Below are 19,372 nucleotides of genomic sequence, written 5' to 3'. Positions count from 1 at the left end.
TCAGTAGCTTGCTCTAGAAGACACTCAGTCCTCAGTGTCAGTAAAATCAACCGCATGTCTCTTCACTTAATAAAACCTAGCCCTTTAAGGTGAAATGAGTCATTTTTCAAGGTGGGTTAGACTGTAAAGTTGCAAACCAGGAAGTTGGCATAGGTGTTTGAGGCATAAAGTTTTGTAGGATTTTTTTTTTCAAGTATTTCTTTTAGCAAGTATGAAATTAAATTTCACATGTTTCTGTCATCATGGTTCTTTCAGATGTCTTCTTTTTTCCTGTAATAATAGTGAGAAGTCAGCTTGATGCCTTTTGAATTAAGTCAGAAAAGAAGGCATTGATGAAGGAAGTATCTTACTAAGGCTTATAGAGGGAGGGTGAGTGGCAGAGTGGAAACTGGACTTCAAGCCACCTGGCTCCTGCCTACTGCTCTAAGGCACGGATGCTCTCATTTTTTACCAAATACACAGAAATTTTCTCACCCCCATTTCATAGGTAGCAAAACTGAGGCCTGAGAACCAAAGCTACTTGTCTTGGGATATCATAGCTTGTAAGCAGTCTAACCAAAACTAGGGCTCAGTCTCCTGGATCCTAATTCAGTTTTATTCTTGCAGAGTCCATAGGGTCTATCTACTGGTTGCTAACATACAAGTATTCATATAATATGATTGCATTAAATATAAACATTTTTGATCTTATAGTAAGCAGCCATACCTGAAAATAGATTTAAAAAAATCTGTTTGGGAGGCTGCAGGACATTCAGCCAGGTCCCTTTGTTCCCTTTCGGACACTACCCTTGGAATGCACACAACTAGAGTTCATCTTCAAGAAATTAGTCCAGGCCATGGGGAGGGAAGGCCATGGGGAGGGAAGGCCATGGCTGTTCCATCCGTGTGCACTAGGAGTGTGCTGTGTATGAAGTGCCTGGCTCTGTCCGCATGGGCACTCAGACAATGTGTAAATCAGGCAATGAAATGACAGTGATTAAGAAGAGGAAAGAGGGGGCATAGGTGAGGTGAGAAAGGTCATTGTAACGCAGGGAGGTCTTTGGGGATATATTGCCTCAGTCAGGGTTATGTGATGGGCATGGTCAGCAAGGTCCTTTGAATTGAGTGGCCCCAATACAGCTACATCTAGTCAGGCAAAGAATCAAATTTGTTGGCTCACTTACCCGAGAAAAGTAAGCATGGCTGGATTTAGGGGCTCATGTCACGCTGCCGTGACTCTGTCTTGCCCCCTTGCACTGTGGGCTCTGTTCTCCTTGGCTGTCACCTTTGTTCCGATGAGCTCTTCCTGTGCAGTGGCTTCATGGCTGCTGGCAGCACCAGCTGCCTCCCTGACTTCTTAGTAATCTCAATGGAGAGAGAATCTTCTTTATCATGTTTCAGGAGAAGCCCAACTATGGCTGATGGGATAGAATTCACACATTGAACGGGGCTGATCAGGGGAGCCAACCCTTGATTGGGGAAGGAGAGAGATGTTAGCACTATTCAATTCATATAAATTATGGGGTGTTGGGGAAGAGGGGAAATCAGCAGAAGGGAAAAGAATTCTGCATAGGAGAAATCATACATATCCACTGGCCTTAGAGTTTCCTCTGACTCACCATCAGGCGATGGATTAGTAAGGAGGAAGGACTAGTCTAGCTCTTGTGTCTCCAGGTTAGTATTATCCAACACAACTTTAGGCAATGATGGAGATATTATTTAATCTTCACAGTCCAGTCCAATGACCACTAGCCACATGGGGCTGTCAAGAACTCGAAATGTGGCTTGTGTGATCAAGGAACTGAGTTTTTAATTTTAGGTAATTTTAATTAAATTTAATATTAACAGCTACATGTAGCTCATGACTACTGTAAAGGGCAGAGCAGCTCTTAGTAGAGATCACATCACAGGAGATAGTTCCCTGGAAGGCAGGACCCCCTGTCCCCACTTTGGAGGAGGGTTGGACTGAGGGTTAAATGCAGAGCCTGGTTGACTTAGGATGATGAAGTTGAGTTGTTTAGGTTGTGGAGTAGGAGGAAAGGGGGTTTGAATGTGAGAGAGAGGACCAGGAGGAAAAAACAAAGAATCCTTCATCTGTGACATCATTTAGAAACCTTTAACATGAAGAAATATTTTTTTCTATTTCATGTAGGAGCTCAGTTTCTATCAGGAAGAAACAAAATCACAATTGACCTTGTTATAATAGCAAATTGAGGGGAATTCCATGACATGTTATTGCATTTTGCTCTTAAGTGTCCAACAATAAAAGCAGCCATTGCCTGAAACATCATTCTGCACATGACATGCAGCTACACAAGGATTCAAAGAAAAATTGCTATGTTATAAAAAAAAAAGTCCTGTGTAAACTTGTGTGACTGAGCACAACTAAATGCAGTTGACAGAAATGACATCAGATGAATAGAACTAACGTGTCGAGGCAGAGTCCAGCCAGTGTGATGTGAACCTGGGCCTGGTTAAAGAACACACTTTCCACAGTTTGTGTGATTGGCCTGCCATCCTGCTTTGTGTCCTATAAGATGTGTTGGGCCCACCTTGGGTGACACTTCCCAAACCTAAGTCTTCTTGGTGGCCACCACTCACTCACAAGTCAGGTTTCCAAGGGTGGAGTTTCTCGGAGAAGGCAGACTGATTTGCTCTGACTACTTACCTACCCACAGTGGGACCCATAAGCTTCCTAGATTCAGTCAAATTTCTGGGTTTATCCACTGAGTGCTCATAGAGGCGATGCCATGAGTTTGGCGTCCTGCTGCCAGTCAAGGGCAGCAAGAATAGAGAAGCAGGAAACTTGGTTCCTGGCTGTGTCGTTTGCCTAGTTCCCTGACCCTCCGCATGCCACTTGATAATCAATTGTAGATTCAGTTGAGTGCAGAGACTAAGAGCAGGCCTACTGGAGACACACTGGCCAGGTCTCAGTCAAGTTCATAGCCAGTGCCTGGCGTTCAGGTTACCCCCTCTCCCACCACACACACACACAAAATAAACAGCAGTGAGTGTGTAGTAGAAAGGAGAGAATTAGAGCAGCTGAAACTGACCTGGATAGAACCTGGGCCAGGCAGCTTGGAGGTATGTGAATTTAGGTGCAATACTGGACCTCAGTCTTACTCTCTGCAGAGGGGAATGATGGACCTTCACAGGGTTGTTATGTGGACACAGTTGACTGGTTTTTGTTCAGAACCTAACATCGAGCAGGCTTCCAGAACCAAGGCTGCTCTGGTGAGCGTCACAGTGTGGTTGCTATGAGGGAGGGGTGGCCCAGGGAAAAGGTCTTGTGGTGTTATGCGTATCTCCAGGGTGATTTACCAGCTTCACATCCAGCCTTGATTCATGTTCAGCTTGGATGTCATTAAAGCTGATTGCCCTAAGGATCCCACTCAAGCTTTCCAGTCCAGTTTGCCAGCAAATCTGCAGCCCATCCTGATGACCAGAGCTCCAGGCAGAACAGCATCTTAGAACTATAAGTCATATCCTAGGATCAGTGTCTATGATGGCTTTGATCTTTCAGAGTCCCAAGGCAGACACATTATGGGTGGGCGTCACCATGTGATTTCTGATGGCATACTTGGAGTACTGTTGGGTCGCAGGCACAGTAGGAGAAATGAAACCACTCCTAGGCCAGGAAGTCACTAGCATCCCTTTTCCCTAACCCACCCCTCTTGTCCCTCTTCCTCCTAGTGTCTTTAGTGACTTCTCCAGCTATTTCCCCAGCAGACAAGGGTTGGATGCCTTTGAGAACAGAATAATTCATTTCAGTAGAAAACAAGTGGTTTTGGGTTGGGTCAGTTGGAAAATGTTGCCAAGTGCTGTGCTGCTTTCAACATGGGCTTTGGGCCGTTGACCATCATGTACATTCCCGTGTACCTGGGCAGAGGCCTGGACCTGCTCCTGTCTCTTTTTGGAAAGAGGAGATGTTTGGTTTCACAGTCAGTTTCTTTGTTCCCTTTATTTTCCAGCTGATGCTGGGCTTCTGTGGAACTGACATAGTGGAAAGGCCTGGGGCTGCTCCTGAAGAGCCTCCTTCCCATCTGCCTGTTCCTCGAAGCCCTCTGTATTTGTTGCCTGGATCTACCTCCCATAGGCATGGGTCTCATGTTGTGACCCAGTCTTTAGCCTCACTCTTTGGCTCTTTGGGGGCTTCCCTTGTGGCTCAGCTGGTAAAGAATCTGCCTACAATGCGGGAGACCTGGGTTTGATCCTTGGGTTGGGAAGATCCCCTGGAGAAAAGAACAGCTACCCACTCCAGTATTCTGGCCTGGAGAATTCCATGGGGTCGCAAGGAGTCGGACACAACTGAACGACTTTCACTTTCACTTTTGACTCTTTGGAGGTGGCTTTTGAGCGTCACTTATATGTATCAGAAATGTGGTAAATGTGGAAAACAAAAGACCATCAGATGTGCCCTGTCTTAGAAACATCACAGTCTTGAGTGGGGACAGAATCTAATCAGGTGACTATACACCTGGAGTGCTAAGTGCATGGTGGATCTGAGCCTGGTATGGCAGCCTGGGCTTGCAAGGAAGCACCCCACACACTCAGGGGTGGGTGTTCTGGGAAGGCTTTCTAGGGCAAGAAGGGGTGAGTGTCTAAACGGACACTCCCTGAGTAGATAAGACAGAAGTAGATAAGACAAAAGTAGATAAGAGGAAGACAGAAGATGGATGGAGAGTGTGCTCCCAGTGGAGGGGGAGTATGTATGGAGTCTTAAAAAATGATTGAGTGGGAAAATAGGGGAAGGGAGGGGAAGGTGGAGCTCATAGCACTCCCTGGAAGAGTGGAGAGTCACAGGAGATGAAACTGGAGAGGGAGGCAGAAATTTTCAGCAAATTATAAACTTTTCACCAAAATCTTAACTTTCTTTCCCCTAAATTGTAATCAAAGCTAAAAAAAAATACATATGGAAGGTAAATTTTATATTAAGTTCTTATGTTTTGAATTTGGAAGGCAAAAACTAAATTATGCCCATTGAGGCCTGAGAATCATGGGTTTTGCCTTGGCATGTGCTTGTTCATTCAGGGTTGGTATTTCGTATAACAGGACAGATGCTAATGGATTTTTTTGCTTTGTTGTTTCAGCACTTCAGGGAGCATCTGGACAAACTTTTTGCCAAAGGAATCGGAATGCTGGATATAGCTCTGAATGAAGCCTTCAACATTCTCAGTGATGTAAGCTCCTCTTTGATTTCCCTTTCTCTCCTCTAAGAGAATAGATGGGATTTTCATGGGCCAGCATTATTGTTAGCCAGGCATAAGATAAGAGGGTAAGGTTGGGGAGCCAGGTCCAACTTGGGAGGCCATCCCAGCCCCCTGCTGGGCAGAGTCGATGGTACAGTCTGGTCAGGGGACTCACCTGCCACTGTCATTGACTCTGAGGCCGTCAGTGTCTCAATAATAGAGCACCATCTACCACAGATTTCTTTCCATCTGAGAAACTCTCAGTTTCTTCATGGAGTGGATTCCTTATTGTGAGTCACACTGAACCCCTGCCTGTGGTAATGTTCAGAGGAAGAAGGCCTTCTCTGTGTGCTGTGTTTAGGGAGTGTTACAGGCGCTACCTATCCCAACCTTCCCCTTGTCCCCCTGGAGATGCACAATATGCGGTGCACACTGGGGGCTTCAGTAAGTACTGCAAAAACAAACCCCACTGCACCTGCTATCTCTCCTGCTTTGCTGAACAGAGAATTTCAAATATTAATAGCACCTGTTAACATCCTGTGAAATATGTTGTGGAATTTGGGGCTGGTGATTCTGCCCCTTGAATGCAATTGTGTTAAGCTAAAACATCATGCGACTTCTGTGTTCTTTTTACTCTGGGAGGGCAGTAGGAAAATAAATAACTATCTTTATTAATGCAGACTCTCTATTATTTATTTAACTACTATAGGTTGCATGCTTTTTAAATGTCAGGCACTGGGAATTGTACACCAGTGAACAGAATAGACTAAGTATTTGCCTTAGTGGCCCTGACATCCTAGTGAAAAAGTCTGCAAATTATGTCCCAAGAGGAAAATCAGCCTCCATCTTGTTTTTGTAAATAAAGTCTTATTGGAGCACAGACATGCCCACCTGACTACATATAGTCTATGGCTGTTCTTGTACTACAGTGGCAGAGTTGATTATTTTCAATAGATACCATATGGCCTGTAAAAAATAAAACAGTTACTATATGGCTCTTTACAGAAGAAGTTTGCTGACCCAAGTTCTAATGACAGGAGACATATGAAATGAGTAGTTTTACGGAGAACAATAATTCTCCTGTTCCAAAATGATAAGGGCTTGTTCCTTTATACAGTGAGGTCAAGAGTTCTCTGGCTAGGGGAAGAGCTCTCTGTTTAGGTGATGTTGGAGTGCAGACCTGAAGGAAGTGAAGGAGCAGCTCTATGGTATCTTGAGAAACAAGTTTTCAGCAAGAGGAACAGCAAATGCAGAGGCCCTGAGGGAGGGCATATCTATGGTACAACAAGGAGACCATCATGACAAGAGCAAGTAGGAAAGAAAGAGTGTCCTAGGAAATGAGGTCGCAGAGGCAGCAGCAGCATGTGGCGCCTAGTAGACACAGGGAGGACTTTGGCTCTTGCTCTGTGTGGGATGGAAAGTCACTGGAGTCTGAGCAGAGAATGACAGAGTCCAACCTGGATTTCAGCAGCATCCGCTGGCTGCTCTATTGATAAACAAAGACAATAGCAGGAAGGCCGTTATCTGAGTGACACACAGTGGTTGCTTTGGACCAAGGAGGTAGTGACTTAGATGTTAAGAAGCAGAAAAATAGAAGCTACTCTAGGTATTTCAAACAGCAGGAGTTGAACTCAGGAAGTTGGTTGCACAGGGGATGGAAAAGCTGAGAAATCAAACAGAGAGTAAACCAATCCATGGATTAACACCAGCAGGAGGCAGCTCCCCTCTGGGTTGGGAAGGACCACAGGAGGGAGGGCTGTCATCAGAGCCTCATCACTGTGGCCATCCAGAGCAGAACAAAACCACTGAGGGGCCTGCCCAGCAGGAGCTGGAATGCTAGGGAAGGGCCTGTCCTGTGGAAACTAGTGCCTTGGAGGCGATGCTGCCATTGCTGGAAAATGCCGAGGCCTCCAAAGCAGAGAGAAAAGGAGAAATGGCTTAGAAATACCTTGGCCTCTCCCTTGAGTCCTTCAGTATTCACCTGAAGACAAAACTTGTCAAAACTATTGCCCAGTCTGGGAAATGTGATTTTCAGGAAAAAAATATGGGGTGGAGCTGAGAGCAAGTAAGCCCTGAATGGGGTGACAGCTATGTTGAAGTTCCACAGGAGCTGGGAGAGCAACTGGATGTTCAAAGGCTTCTCCTCCAGGTAGCTCTGCAGGCTACCAGCCCTCAGTTTCCAGGTGAGAATTCACCTAGCACTGCGTGGCTTGTTTTGGTGGTCAGTTATGTCTGACTCCATAATTTGAGTTTCTACCACTAAGCTACAGTGGCTCTCAAGCCAAGGATAGGTCCTAATTCTATACTCTTTTTTTTACCAATAATATCTGCTGGCACATAGAAGGCTATTTACATCTCAGTCCGGAGCTCCTATTGTGTATCAGTGAAAATACAGTGAAAAATAAGGAGGGAGGGTGTCATTTCAGCTTCCGTCATACAAACCGGAGGCCCTTCCTACTCACCTGGCTACAGATAATTAGCATTTATGGACAACTCAGTGTTTGGGACAGCACATACCTATTAACAGTGTATTAATAATTGATAAATATGACTGATCAGAGCCAAGGACCAAGCTACATCTTTAAATTCTACTTTGAATCTTGGATAGCTTTTGACATAGCTCAGATGGTAAAGAATCTGCCTGCAATGCAGGAGACCTGAGTTCATTTCCTGGCTGGGGAAGATCCTTTAGAGAACAGAATGGATACTGACTTCAGTATTCTTTCCTGGAGAATTCCGTGGAGAGAGGAGCCTGGCAGGCTACAGTCCATGGGATTGCAAAGAGTCACACCCAGCTGAGTGACTAACACTTTGAACCCCGAATAGGCACCTCTGTAGGGCTTGGAGATGTTGATCTCCACAGCTTAGCAGGTTTTTTCTGGAGGGTGATATTGAAGGGACTTGCCACATTTGGGAAACTGGCTTTCTTTATTTCAAAAAACCTGGTGTTTAGTGCAGGGGGAGACTACTCTGAGATGGGGGAAGGGAGTCCCTTGCTTGGAAATGTACCTTGCAGATTTCTGTTTTCCTGATATTTGACAGAGGTGGTGAAGGAGTAGAGAGTTCGGAGATGCTTGTTGTGTTGAAGTTTGTCGCTTCTGGAGTCAGGCAGGTTGGGCTGAGAAGCCTGACTCACTCAGAGCTTGCTGTGTGACCTTGAAAAAATTCTGCTTGGTTTTACCTTTATTTTCCTCATCTTTAAAATGAGGCTAGGAATAGACCCAACACTGGTCACTTAATTTATGAAGCCCAGTGCAAAATGACAATGCAGGTGCTTGTTCAAAAGTAAATAAGAATTTTAGGAGAGTGATACCAGAGTGTTCAACCAAGTGTGGGGCCCTGTATAGCTATGTACATCACATGTCATGAATCCAGCCATGCTGGATGGGGGTTGAGGATTCAGCATGAGGCAGTGGCACCCAGCTCCCTCTTAGTCATGCTGGGTTGGGTAGGAAGTGCCATCACCATGACCACAGAGACATTAGGCAGCCTCAACTTTTGCCAGGCTGCCTGAGATTTCTAGAAGCAGCTCCTACTCTTAATGCTTTGGTCCTACTTCCTGCCCAAATCCTCAGGAATATCTACTTCCCTTCACCCCCCTCTCTTCTTTTCCTTGCCCTGGTACTTTTTCCTCTCCCCATGCCTTTCATTTACCAAATTTGTTTTAAAACTCTCCTAAGCCAGTGATCCCCTGGAATGCCAAGTGGAATGCTGTCTGCTTCAAAGCTCCAACATAGGTGTTGTGGTCAAGGTGTGGGATGCCATCCTCCTTTTGGAGACTCACAATTCATTTGCTACTAGGGGCCTTAGCAGTCCTACAGTGAACAGACCTTTTAAAATATGTCTATACCAGCACTGAAATTATTGACCCAGGAACTCTCTGCATCATGTTATAACCTCAGGATAGAATTTGTAGAAGTCACAGCTCCCCAGGCACCCCTTCAGGCATAATATTTTTTTATCCTTTAAGAGGATGTAGTATTTCCAATACCTCCAAGAACCAGAAAATCACCAATACATGGTGGATTTTTTTCCCTTGAATCCTAGTGAGAGAAGCATTTTTGAACCAGGGAAACCTTCCACATACCTGTTTGATCTACCTTTATCGGTAAAAGCCCTTTGAGGTCTGGCCAGTCAGGAAGTCTGAGGGGTCGAGTGTAAATTCCAGAAAGTAAGAAATGGAAGGAACAAAAATGTTTCAAAATGTCCCTGCCTGAGATTTGTTGACAGTTGGCACCATATTGAGTGCACATTTATCCCAGAGAGAGAAACATTTCCATCCCATTTCTTGCCACGGGGCTTTTAAATAGCCAAACACTTTGAAAAACACAGAGATGGTTAATCTCCCATGAAAATGAAGCTTTAGCTATTTTCCACTTCATCAATATGACCTTTAGTGATATAATTCTCTTCCTGTGTATTATGTCTGCTTTTGCAAGCCAGTATGAAATAAAAAGCTATTTCTTGAACACACAAACACAAATACACACACTCTCTCTTAGACACACACAATTGAAATGCCAATTGTGGTTATGGCTTAGAATGGTTCAGAAGTTACTATAACTAAATGAAGTTAATTCTGTTTTGCATTTACCTACATTTCAGTTTCAGTATTTGCTCAGATGATTTAAAGGCTTGCAGTTGTTGTACAAATGGCTTTGAAAGGAGCATTCAAATAAACTTCTAAGACCCTTCTAGCTATTGATCTCTGCTGCATTCATTAGATTCTCTTAAGAACACAGAGCTGGTTTGCTACAGTAGTTAGCATCTACCTTGTCATGTGACAACTGCAATTATCTTTTTTGGCGATGAATACAATCTTTGCAGTGATTACCTTTTAAAAATTTTTCTTAGCCAATTAAATAAAATTCGGTGACATTTCAAAGACTGTTAATCACAACCAAATGCTCTAAATGTCAGGATGCATTGAAATTTTTGCTGCTAACTGATGAATCACTGAGCTAATTGTAGTTCATCATCAGGCCCTTGTCATTGTTATTATTATGGAAAACACTTTCATCACTCCCGCTATTCAATAAAAAAAAGTTCTAGACAAATATGAAGAGAAGAGATATTACTCATCAAAGCATTTGAATTTAATTGCATTCTTCAAAATTCTCCCAACTGCAGATTGCTTCAGAGGAAAACCAGGGACTCAGCCATGGAAGAAAGTAATGGATTTAAATAAACAGCTTGGGGCAACCCCTTCTTCCAGTGTGCAGTATTCAGATATCTTTATTTCCCTCTCTTCCCTCTTGCCTTTCGTTTGGGAGAGTTTTTCCTGGGTGTTTTCAAATGAGTTACATGAACAACAGTCTCGAGGTGTCCTGATCTTTTCCCTTTTGCAGCCTCTGTGGTCAAATGAATAGATCACTTGTGTTTGGTGGCACATTACTGGGTTCATCCAGTGACATGAAGGCTGTGTCAAATCTCAGGCTCTCCAGAATATCTCCAGAGCAACCTGTTGATAAGACAAGGCTGCAAGACTGTTTGTTCTTGTGCTATGATAGAATCTTAGCATCTCAGAGTGGAAAGGGCAAAGTCATTTATTGAGACTATGAAAGTCTAGCTGAAAGTGGGTCCTCAGGGTGGAAGAGAGGGAAAACACTTGGTTAAGACAGGGTAGAAATCCTAAATTATAGTTTACAGTTGGTAGATGCAGCAAGGGAAGATTTTGAGGTCAGAGGTTCAAAGAGTCTCACGCTATGAATTGTCCTTTGCTGCTTTTTGTTCAAGAGTTGATGGGTTTTCTAGAATAGTAGGTTATGAATAATAAAGACAGTAAAAAAGAAGTTATGTGAAAAGTTTTGTGGTCCAATGGTCTTAGTTCTCAGATATTTCTACCTACTGATACTGTATCATGTGCCTTGTGTGTTTATTAATTTAAGGACACCTGCCCAGTCAGAGTTGCAGGAATGACTTCCAGGGTCAGGACTAAAGTGAACCACATTCTAAAAGCACAGAATTTAAGGAGCACTCACTCTCAGGGTAGTGACCTTGGTGTCTGCCATGTGACCCTGGAACACTAGAAAGAATAGAACAAGGGAGAACAGGAGAAGGAAATGAACACTTGTGGAGCTATCAGATTGAGGAGCATCATCTCTTTATTGGGAGGCCATAGGTCGAGCATACTGAATCTAAGAATAGATTCTGGAGCTGGACTGCCTGGGTTCACATCTCGGCTATGACAGATAGTTGCTGTGTGATTTTGGGCAAGTTAGCTAATCTCTGTGCCTCTGTTCCTCACTGGTCAAATGGGGATAATGATAGTATGTACCTCAGAGACTAGTAAAGATTAAGTAAGTTCATACTTGTAGCCCAGCATATAATGGACATATAATCTGTGCTGTAACAACCTTATAAGCATGTTATTCCCATCTTATAAATGAAGAAAAGGATATTCTTCTAAAATATTTATTTATTACTTATTTATTTTAAAATTTTATTTGATTGCACCTGGTCTTAGTTGCAGCATCTGGGATCTTTTAGGTATGGCATGTGGGATCTAGTTTCTTGACCAGGGGTCAAGCCCAGGCCCTGTGCACTGAGTGTGTGGAGTCTTAGCCACTGGACCACCAAGCTAGTCTCTAGAAAAAATATTCTCAAAAGAGAATTTATACTAGGCACCAGTTTGTGGTGCTGAAATAAGATTGAATATCTTCCACTATACTATGATATTCCATCCATGTTTTGAGTTGGTTTTACTCTGTCCTAATATGACCAAGAGGCCATCGATTCCATCCATCCATCCATTCATCCAATCTTCTCTAAAGCCACTGCAACTTCAAACTCCACATTAGAAACCTAAGTTCATGGAGACTGGGCATTACACTTCATTGTGAGTGCTCTGGTAGCTCTGGTTCATTCAGTTCAGTTCAGTCGCTCAGTCATGTCCAACTCTTTGCAGCCCCAGGCATCACAGCACGCCAGGCCTCCCTGTCCATTACCAACTCCCGGAGTTTACTCAAACTCATGTCTATTGAGTCAGTGATGCCATCCACCTACCTCATCCTCTGTCGGCCCCTTCTCCTCCTGCCCTCAATCCCTCCCACCATCAGGGTCTTTTCCAATGAGTCAACTCTTTGCATGAGGTGGCCAAGGTATTGGAGTTTCAGCTTCAGCATCAGTCCTTCCAGTGAACACCCATGATCTCCTTTAGGATGGACTGGTTGGATCTCCTTGCAGTCCAAGGGACTCTCAAAAGTCTTCTCCAACACCACAGTTCAAAAGCATCAATTTTTCGGTACTCAGCTTTCTTCACAGTTCAACTCTCACATCCATACATGACCACTGGAAAAACCATAGCCTTGACTAGACAGACCTTTGTTGGCAAAGGTCTCTGGCAAAAGGTCTCTGCTTTTTAATATGCTATCTAGGTTGGTCATAACTTTCCTTCCAAGGAGTAAGCGTCTTTTAATTTCATGGCTGCAATCACCATCTGTAGTGATTTTGGAGCCCCAAAAAGTAAAGTCTGACACTGTTTCCAGTTTCCCCATCTATTTCCCATGAAGTGATGGGACCAGATGCCATGATCTTAGTTTTCTGAATGTTGAGCTTTAAGCCAACTTTTTCACTCTCCTCTTTCACTTTCATCAAGAGGCTTTTTAGTTCCTCTTCACTTTCTGCCATAAGGGTGGTGTCATCTGCGTATCTATGGTTATTGATATTTCTCCCGGCAATCTTGATTCCAGCTTGTGCTTCTTCCAGCCCAGTGTTTCTCATGATGTACTCTGCATATAAGTTAAATAAGCAGGGTGACAATATACAGCCTTGATGTACTCCTTTTCCTATTTGGAACCAGTCTGTTGTTCCATGTCCTATTCTAACTGTTGCTTCCTGACCTGCAAACAGGTTTCTCAAGAGGCAGGTCAGGTGGTCTGATATGCCCATCTCTTTCAGAATTTTCCACAGTTTATTGTGATCCACACAGTCAAAGGATTTGGCATAGTCAATAAAGCAGAAATAGATGTTTTCTGAAATTCTCTTGCTTTTTCAATGATCCAGCTGATGTTGGCAATTTGATCTCTGGTTCCTCTGCCTTTTCTAAAACCAGCTTGAACATCTGGAAGTTGACAGTTCACGTATTGCTGAAGCCTGTCTTGGAGAATTTTGAGCATTACTTTACTAGCATGTGAGATGAGTGCAATTGTGCGGTAGTTTGAGCATTCTTTGGGATTGCCTTTCTTTGGGATTGGAATGAAAACTGACCTTTTCTAGTCCTGTGGCCACTGCTGAGTTTTCCAAATTTGGTGGCATATTGAGTGTAGCACTTTGACAGCTTCATCTTTTGGGATTTGAAATAGCTCAACTGGAATTCCATCACCTTCACTAGCTTTGTTCATTAGTCAGCAGCAAATCCAAGGGTGACCATCATCCTTCCCCCATGTCATGGTTAGTAGATAGAACATGCCTATACATTGTCACTCATGCCTGTGCATATGCTCTTTGCCCTCTCTGAAAGGCCCTTGCCCCAGATGCTCACCTCCTTCTGGTATTATTCAAAAGTTACCACCTCATTAATAGCTCCCCAGACTATATTTTCTAAAGTTACCCCTCTGCATTTTCTATCTCCCTACTTTTTTTAAACTTTGCATCACCATTTTCAAACATAAAACATAATTTACTCCTTTACCTTGGTATCTCATCAAACAATATAAATTACATGAGGGAAGAGATTTTTCTGTGTTTCATCCTCAGCACTGTGTGGGCACTTAGCAAATAATTTTAAAATAAATGAAAAAAAAAAAAACAGCAACTTCACAGTTTGTAGCGGTGGGAGTTTTCACTACTGAAGGTTAAAATCTTTCTGTGTGTTCCTCATTGGTATGTAACTGTAGGGTTTTTAAAGGACCTACTTTGAATTTGTAGCATTAATAGCATTCATTAAGGGGATTCTTCACCTGTGATTCAAGGGGAGGACACAAACCTCTGACAGCCGTCATCTGGTCACTCAAGCTACCACTCACAAAAACTGGGCACTTTTGAAATGCTCTGTAAAACTGAAAGTTGAAGTACAGCATTAATACCACAGTGGGCACAATCTTGGAATTTCAGCAAGCTGTACATACTAACATACATAATATATAGTGTTACATGCTAACAAATACATGTTTAAAACAAACCCTAAAAAGGGTGCTTACAGTATATTCTGAATTGGCATGCTCCTGACTTTATTCTCCATGTTTACAAAACCTCCTTGATTTTATTACTTAGCACAATCTGTATCCATTAGACTCATTCAGACTATATTCATTTAGATTTTGAAAGAGATGTTACTCATCACGTATTCTGTTGCCCATAATTGTGTTTCTAAAAGGTTGCTCTGCCAACTCCTTTGGGCTTATATTTTGAAGCACTATCCATGTTTGAAGGTAAGACAGGTTAACTATCCTAGAATCTCACTGCCTACCTTGTGTGTATATTTAGGAAATCTCTTCTGTGGTCTGTATTTAGTTGCAATTTCTCAGAGTAAATATGGAGATCCATAAGTGGGCAAAGCCTCATCCTGTAGGTTCTTTCTGGTGGTGCATAATGAACTCTCATGTTAACTCTCTTAACATGAACCTAAGATCTCATGCTTCCGAAGTCTCATGGGTACACATAGCCCTGTGGGGTGTTTCTCAGTTTGCACTTATTTCTCTCCACAGTTCAACCACACTGGACAAGGCAGCATCTGCAGCCAGGCCATCATGCTCGTCACCGATGGGGCAGTGGACACCTATGACACTATCTTTGCCAAGTACAACTGGCCAGATCGAAAGGTAAGGCGATGTTGATGGCACCATGGTGCCATCATCTCTGGAGGATCTCTATTGCATTATTACTTCCAGCTTGTCCATGGATAAGTATCCCATGTGGACTTCATCTCATAATGACCTATGGTTTCTCAGCCTTGTGTTTTCTGGTTGACCAAAACCGAATACTATGGCTTTCCTTGTTTTCAAAATGAAACTTTTTTGGTAGCGAGAAGAAACCCATGTAGAAGTGTTCAATATGTTGATTGAAAAGAGTCACTGTGAGGTGTGCTTTGTCCATCATGAACAGTGCTTCTCTTTGTTTTTGTTTTCCATGGTAGCCAGAGCTGCTTGGTGAACTCAGCACCAATAGAATGTGGAAGGCAACCATGTGGCCTTGTAGCCATTTCCTCTGTTTCCATGTTCCTGTAGTTCCTTCCTGTCCCCTCATTACCATCCAGAATCTCCTCTTCATCCCCCAGTGCCATTCCTTACCCTTGTCAAAGCTTGTCTCTTCTCTATTCAAGTTCTTTTTTTTTTTCATTTCCAAGTTAACATTTATTTATTTTATAAACCCATATGTTAGGGTGTCAGTGAAAGATATCAATGTTTTTGGTGTCTTTTGAGTGCCTTAACCCAGAGGTTCTTCAAGCTGTTAGCCAGTTTGAATTTCCTGTGGAGAGCTTTTAAATTATGGATTCTGTTGCATACTTACAGAATCAGAATTTCTGAGGATGTGGCCCAGGATTCCATGTTTTTAGTAAGTACCTCAAGTAGACACCAGTTAGTAGATTGGTAGCTGGTGATCACTACCTCAACTAAATGGTGAGGTCTCAGCAAGAAATAGAGGTTCATCAGAGAGGGTGCTAGCCTGCAGGTATCACAAAGGCCCTTTTCTATCTTTCGTGTCAGTGGCATTACTCTTGACTGTCTCTGTAGGGGCATGAGACTGTTTAGACCAAGTCTGTTTTGCTTCTTCCACTTTGTATGTTTAATTTCTGGGAATTGAGCTAACCACATGCATGGCAAAAAGAAACAGATGACAACTGTGCACTCAACTGTATCCAGAAAGTATGCACGCTTGAGGCCCTGTGAGCTGCCATCCCTTGTCCTTTTAGCCATTCTTGGTCCTCCTGTGTCTTTGGTAACAGTCGTCTCACCTCACCAAGCACGACTCTGGTGCTTTAAGATGCATGTGTTTTGTAGAATGTGGTCCCCAAATGGATAACATCTCCTTCCCTTGTTGTTCAACCTTAGAGACAGCCATCATTTCTGAAGCTGGAGGGAAAACTAGCTGTTCTGGGCTTGCTGAGAGTAGGTGGGCCTCTGGCCGGGCACCTGCCTGGGGGATATCCAGGAATAAGTATGGCTGAACGCGGCTCTCACAATAAGCACTGACTTTAGAGTTCAGTAGTTGAATAAGATGGAAGTTCACTGTTGGACAAGTGATTTTAAGTGAGATGTTTCAGGTGATGATTTCCAGGGACAGGTAGAGGACAGAGTTAATTCCTGATAAATGTAGGAGGATGCCGAGGAGGGAGCATACTGTTTACACCTGCACCACCACAGCGCAGAGCACATTGCTAAGCACATGGCCACTACCTAAGAATGCATAGCCCTAAGGGGTGGCCGAGTGACTGCGGAGCCTGGGGGCACAACACTAATAAACATGTCATCAAATAAGACGTTCACAGGGGCCATGACATCTCACAGCATGTTGAAGGGTAATTTACATTATCTGGAACCATCTTAAATCAAAGAATGAAGTAAATGGGCCTATTAATAAGCAGCTCCATTAACAGCAAATGTATTAACATGTGAGATTTATATGCTGAATCACATGAATCCCTCTTGCTTGGTGATATGTGATGGATAGCTGTAGCCTAGGAATATTGAAATTTAAACATCCTATCCTTACTTGCTGGGAGAGGCATAGGATGAAGGCTGCAAAATTGTAACTCTTCAGACAAAACAGGAATTTCAACATATCTTTCCAAAAAAACAGTGTTGACTTCAGGCCAGGTGCTTTCTTGGATTAATTGGAACCAGGGTCCTGCAAATTTCAGCCTTCCATGAAGCAGTTTGATCTACTTATGAAGTATTATCAAGCAGAGGCAGACTTTATTTCTGTAGCAAGAGGGCCTATCTAATCTATGATTAAAAATTAATAGCAGGATCCCTCTCCTCCTGCTCCATTCTGGAGCATTCCATGACATTCATATGCATATGCATTCATCTTCTTGATGACTTCTCTGTGAAGATGCAGGTAATAAATTTGTATAAAATGCAATGTGATTTAGTACTGTGTTAAAGTGAGATGCTGCATCATGTCTAAGCAGTCATCCTTCTCTATTATTTTGAATGTTAGGTATTTAGTAGAGGGTTGTACTGTGCTGTTGTTTGCTATCTTCAAAATTATAGAAACAAGAAATGGTTCAGGAGAGAGTAAAATGATCTTAAGGCTAGAACCTGATTCCTATAACATGGTGATTCTTAAACTTTGGTGAGAATAAGAATCATCTGGAGGGCTTGTTCCAACACAGATTGCTCACCCCAGCTCCAGAGATTCTGATTCAGTTGGGCTGGTGGGGCCTGAGAACGTCCATTTCAAACAAGTTTGCAGGTGATATGGATGGTACTAGTGGGCAAACCGCACTGGGGAACTAGTGCTGTAGAAATAGCCCAAGGGATAGGGTTTGGTTACTCAGTGGCTCTGCCACTTTTGCTTCCCTATGTTTACCTTTTGTTGTTGTTTAGTTAGTAAGTTGTGTCCAACTCTTTGTGACCCCGTGGACTGCAGCATGCCAGGGTCCTTAGTCCTCCCTTGCTTTTTCCCAGAGTTTGCTCAAGTTCATGTCCACTGAGTCAGTGATGTTATCCAGCCATTTCATCCCCTGTCGCTGCCTTCCCCTCCTGCCTTCAAATCTCACCCAGCAAAACGGTCTTTTCCAATGAGTCGGCTCTTTGCAAAGGTAACCAAAGTATTGGAGCTTCAGCATCAGTCCTTCCAATGAATACTCAGGGTTTATTCCCTTTAAGATTGACTGGTTCATTCTCCTTGCAGTCCACAGGGCTCTCAAGAGTCTCCTGCATCCAGCACCATAATTCGGAAGCACCATTTCTCCAGTGCTGAGGTTTCTTTATAGTCCAACTCTCACATCCATATGACTTCCCGGTGGCTCAGATGGTAAAGCGTCTACCTACAGTGCAGGAGACCCGGGTTCAATCCCTGGTTCGGGAGGATCTCCTGGAGAAGGAAATGGCAACCCACTCCAGTATTCTTGCCTGGGAAGTCCCATGGACGGAGGAGCGTGGTAGGACTACAGTCCATGGGGTCGCAAAGAGTTGGACACGACTGAGCGACTTCACTTTCCTCCTTTTTTACATCCGTACATGCCTACTGGAAATTGACTATCCAGACCTTTGTTGGCAAAGTGATGTCTCTGCTTTTTAATATACTGTCTAGATTTGTCATAGCTCTCCTTCCAAGGAGCAGGCGTCTTTTAATTTCATGGCTGCAGTCACCACTGCAGTAATTTTAGGGTCCAAGAAAAGAAAATCTATTTACTGCTTTCACTTTTTCCCCTTTTATTTGCCATGAAGTTATGGGACTGGATTCCATGATCTTAGTTTTTTGAATGTTAAGTTTTAAGCCAGCTTTTTCACTCTCCTCTTTCACCCTCATCAAGAGGCTCTTTAGTTCCTCTTCACTTTTTGCCATTAAAGTGGTATCATCTGTATATCTGAATTTGTTGCTATTTCTCCTGGCAGTCTTTATTACAACTTGTGATTCATCCAGCCACAAGCGTCTATTCCCTCAGTCAAATCCAGTGCACAGGTATGTGTTTCTTGGCTCATACTTTGTTTAAAAAATTGTCAGTTACTGATTATCATTTCAAAATCTGGAGACAAAACAGTAATATTAACAATATTAAAGTTTTAGTTTCACAAAGATGTACACATGGCACTTTGGAGTCAACATTCTCATATGGCAAAAAATGACTGGAATTGAAGAATGGCTGTCCCCTTCAATGGCAGATGTCTGGTTCTTTTGGCCATGGTCTTCATCATGCTCCATTATCTCCTCTCACCTACTTCACTTGAATGCTTTGCATACCCACAGGTGTAGAATTATGGACCACTACTCTGGATGAACACAGGCACGGTCTAGAGTACCCAGCCTTTAGGTGTTTGTTCCTTTCTCTTAGGCCTGCCATAAACTTTCCTTTCTCTTCTCTAGCCAGATGCCATCTTGTCTTTACCTGAGTTTTACAGGTCACACTCCCTCAGAACCATATAAGGGAAGTGTATAGCTTCAAATCCAGCACTGTAATCACCTCTGGGCCTGTTTTTTCATCTTCATTGGTTTAATAAGTCCTCAAGGAGAAGTTCTGAATCTCTGACCAGTCCCATCACCATGCACTCTATCCTGTCCCTGCAGAGAAGTGTGGCATTGAGTCCCTAGAGTAG

At 43.2% G+C, this 19,372-nt stretch overlaps 1 protein-coding gene across 4 annotated transcripts in view; it reads left to right on the top strand.

Moving 5' to 3' along the window:
- Positions 1-19,372, top strand: part of CACNA2D3 (calcium voltage-gated channel auxiliary subunit alpha2delta 3) — an 846,876-nt gene that overhangs the window by 461,392 nt on the left and 366,112 nt on the right. For all 4 annotated transcript variants that reach the window (XR_006337469.1, XM_043885641.1, XM_043885642.1 and 1 more), the window contains exons 10-11: positions 5,070-5,159; positions 14,816-14,929. Coding sequence is in view for 3 of the 4 variants with exons in the window: in XM_043885641.1 (XP_043741576.1) it covers positions 5,070-5,159; positions 14,816-14,929 (204 nt within the window). In the remaining variant the exon portion in view is untranslated. The remainder of the gene's footprint in view (positions 1-5,069; positions 5,160-14,815; positions 14,930-19,372) is intronic.

Source organism: Cervus elaphus, chromosome 24, assembly GCF_910594005.1.
Source record: "Cervus elaphus chromosome 24, mCerEla1.1, whole genome shotgun sequence".
NCBI classification, from domain to species: domain Eukaryota; kingdom Metazoa; phylum Chordata; class Mammalia; order Artiodactyla; family Cervidae; genus Cervus; species Cervus elaphus.
Note: the sequence above shows the minus strand (reverse complement) of the source record. Positions and strands in the feature narration are given on the sequence as shown.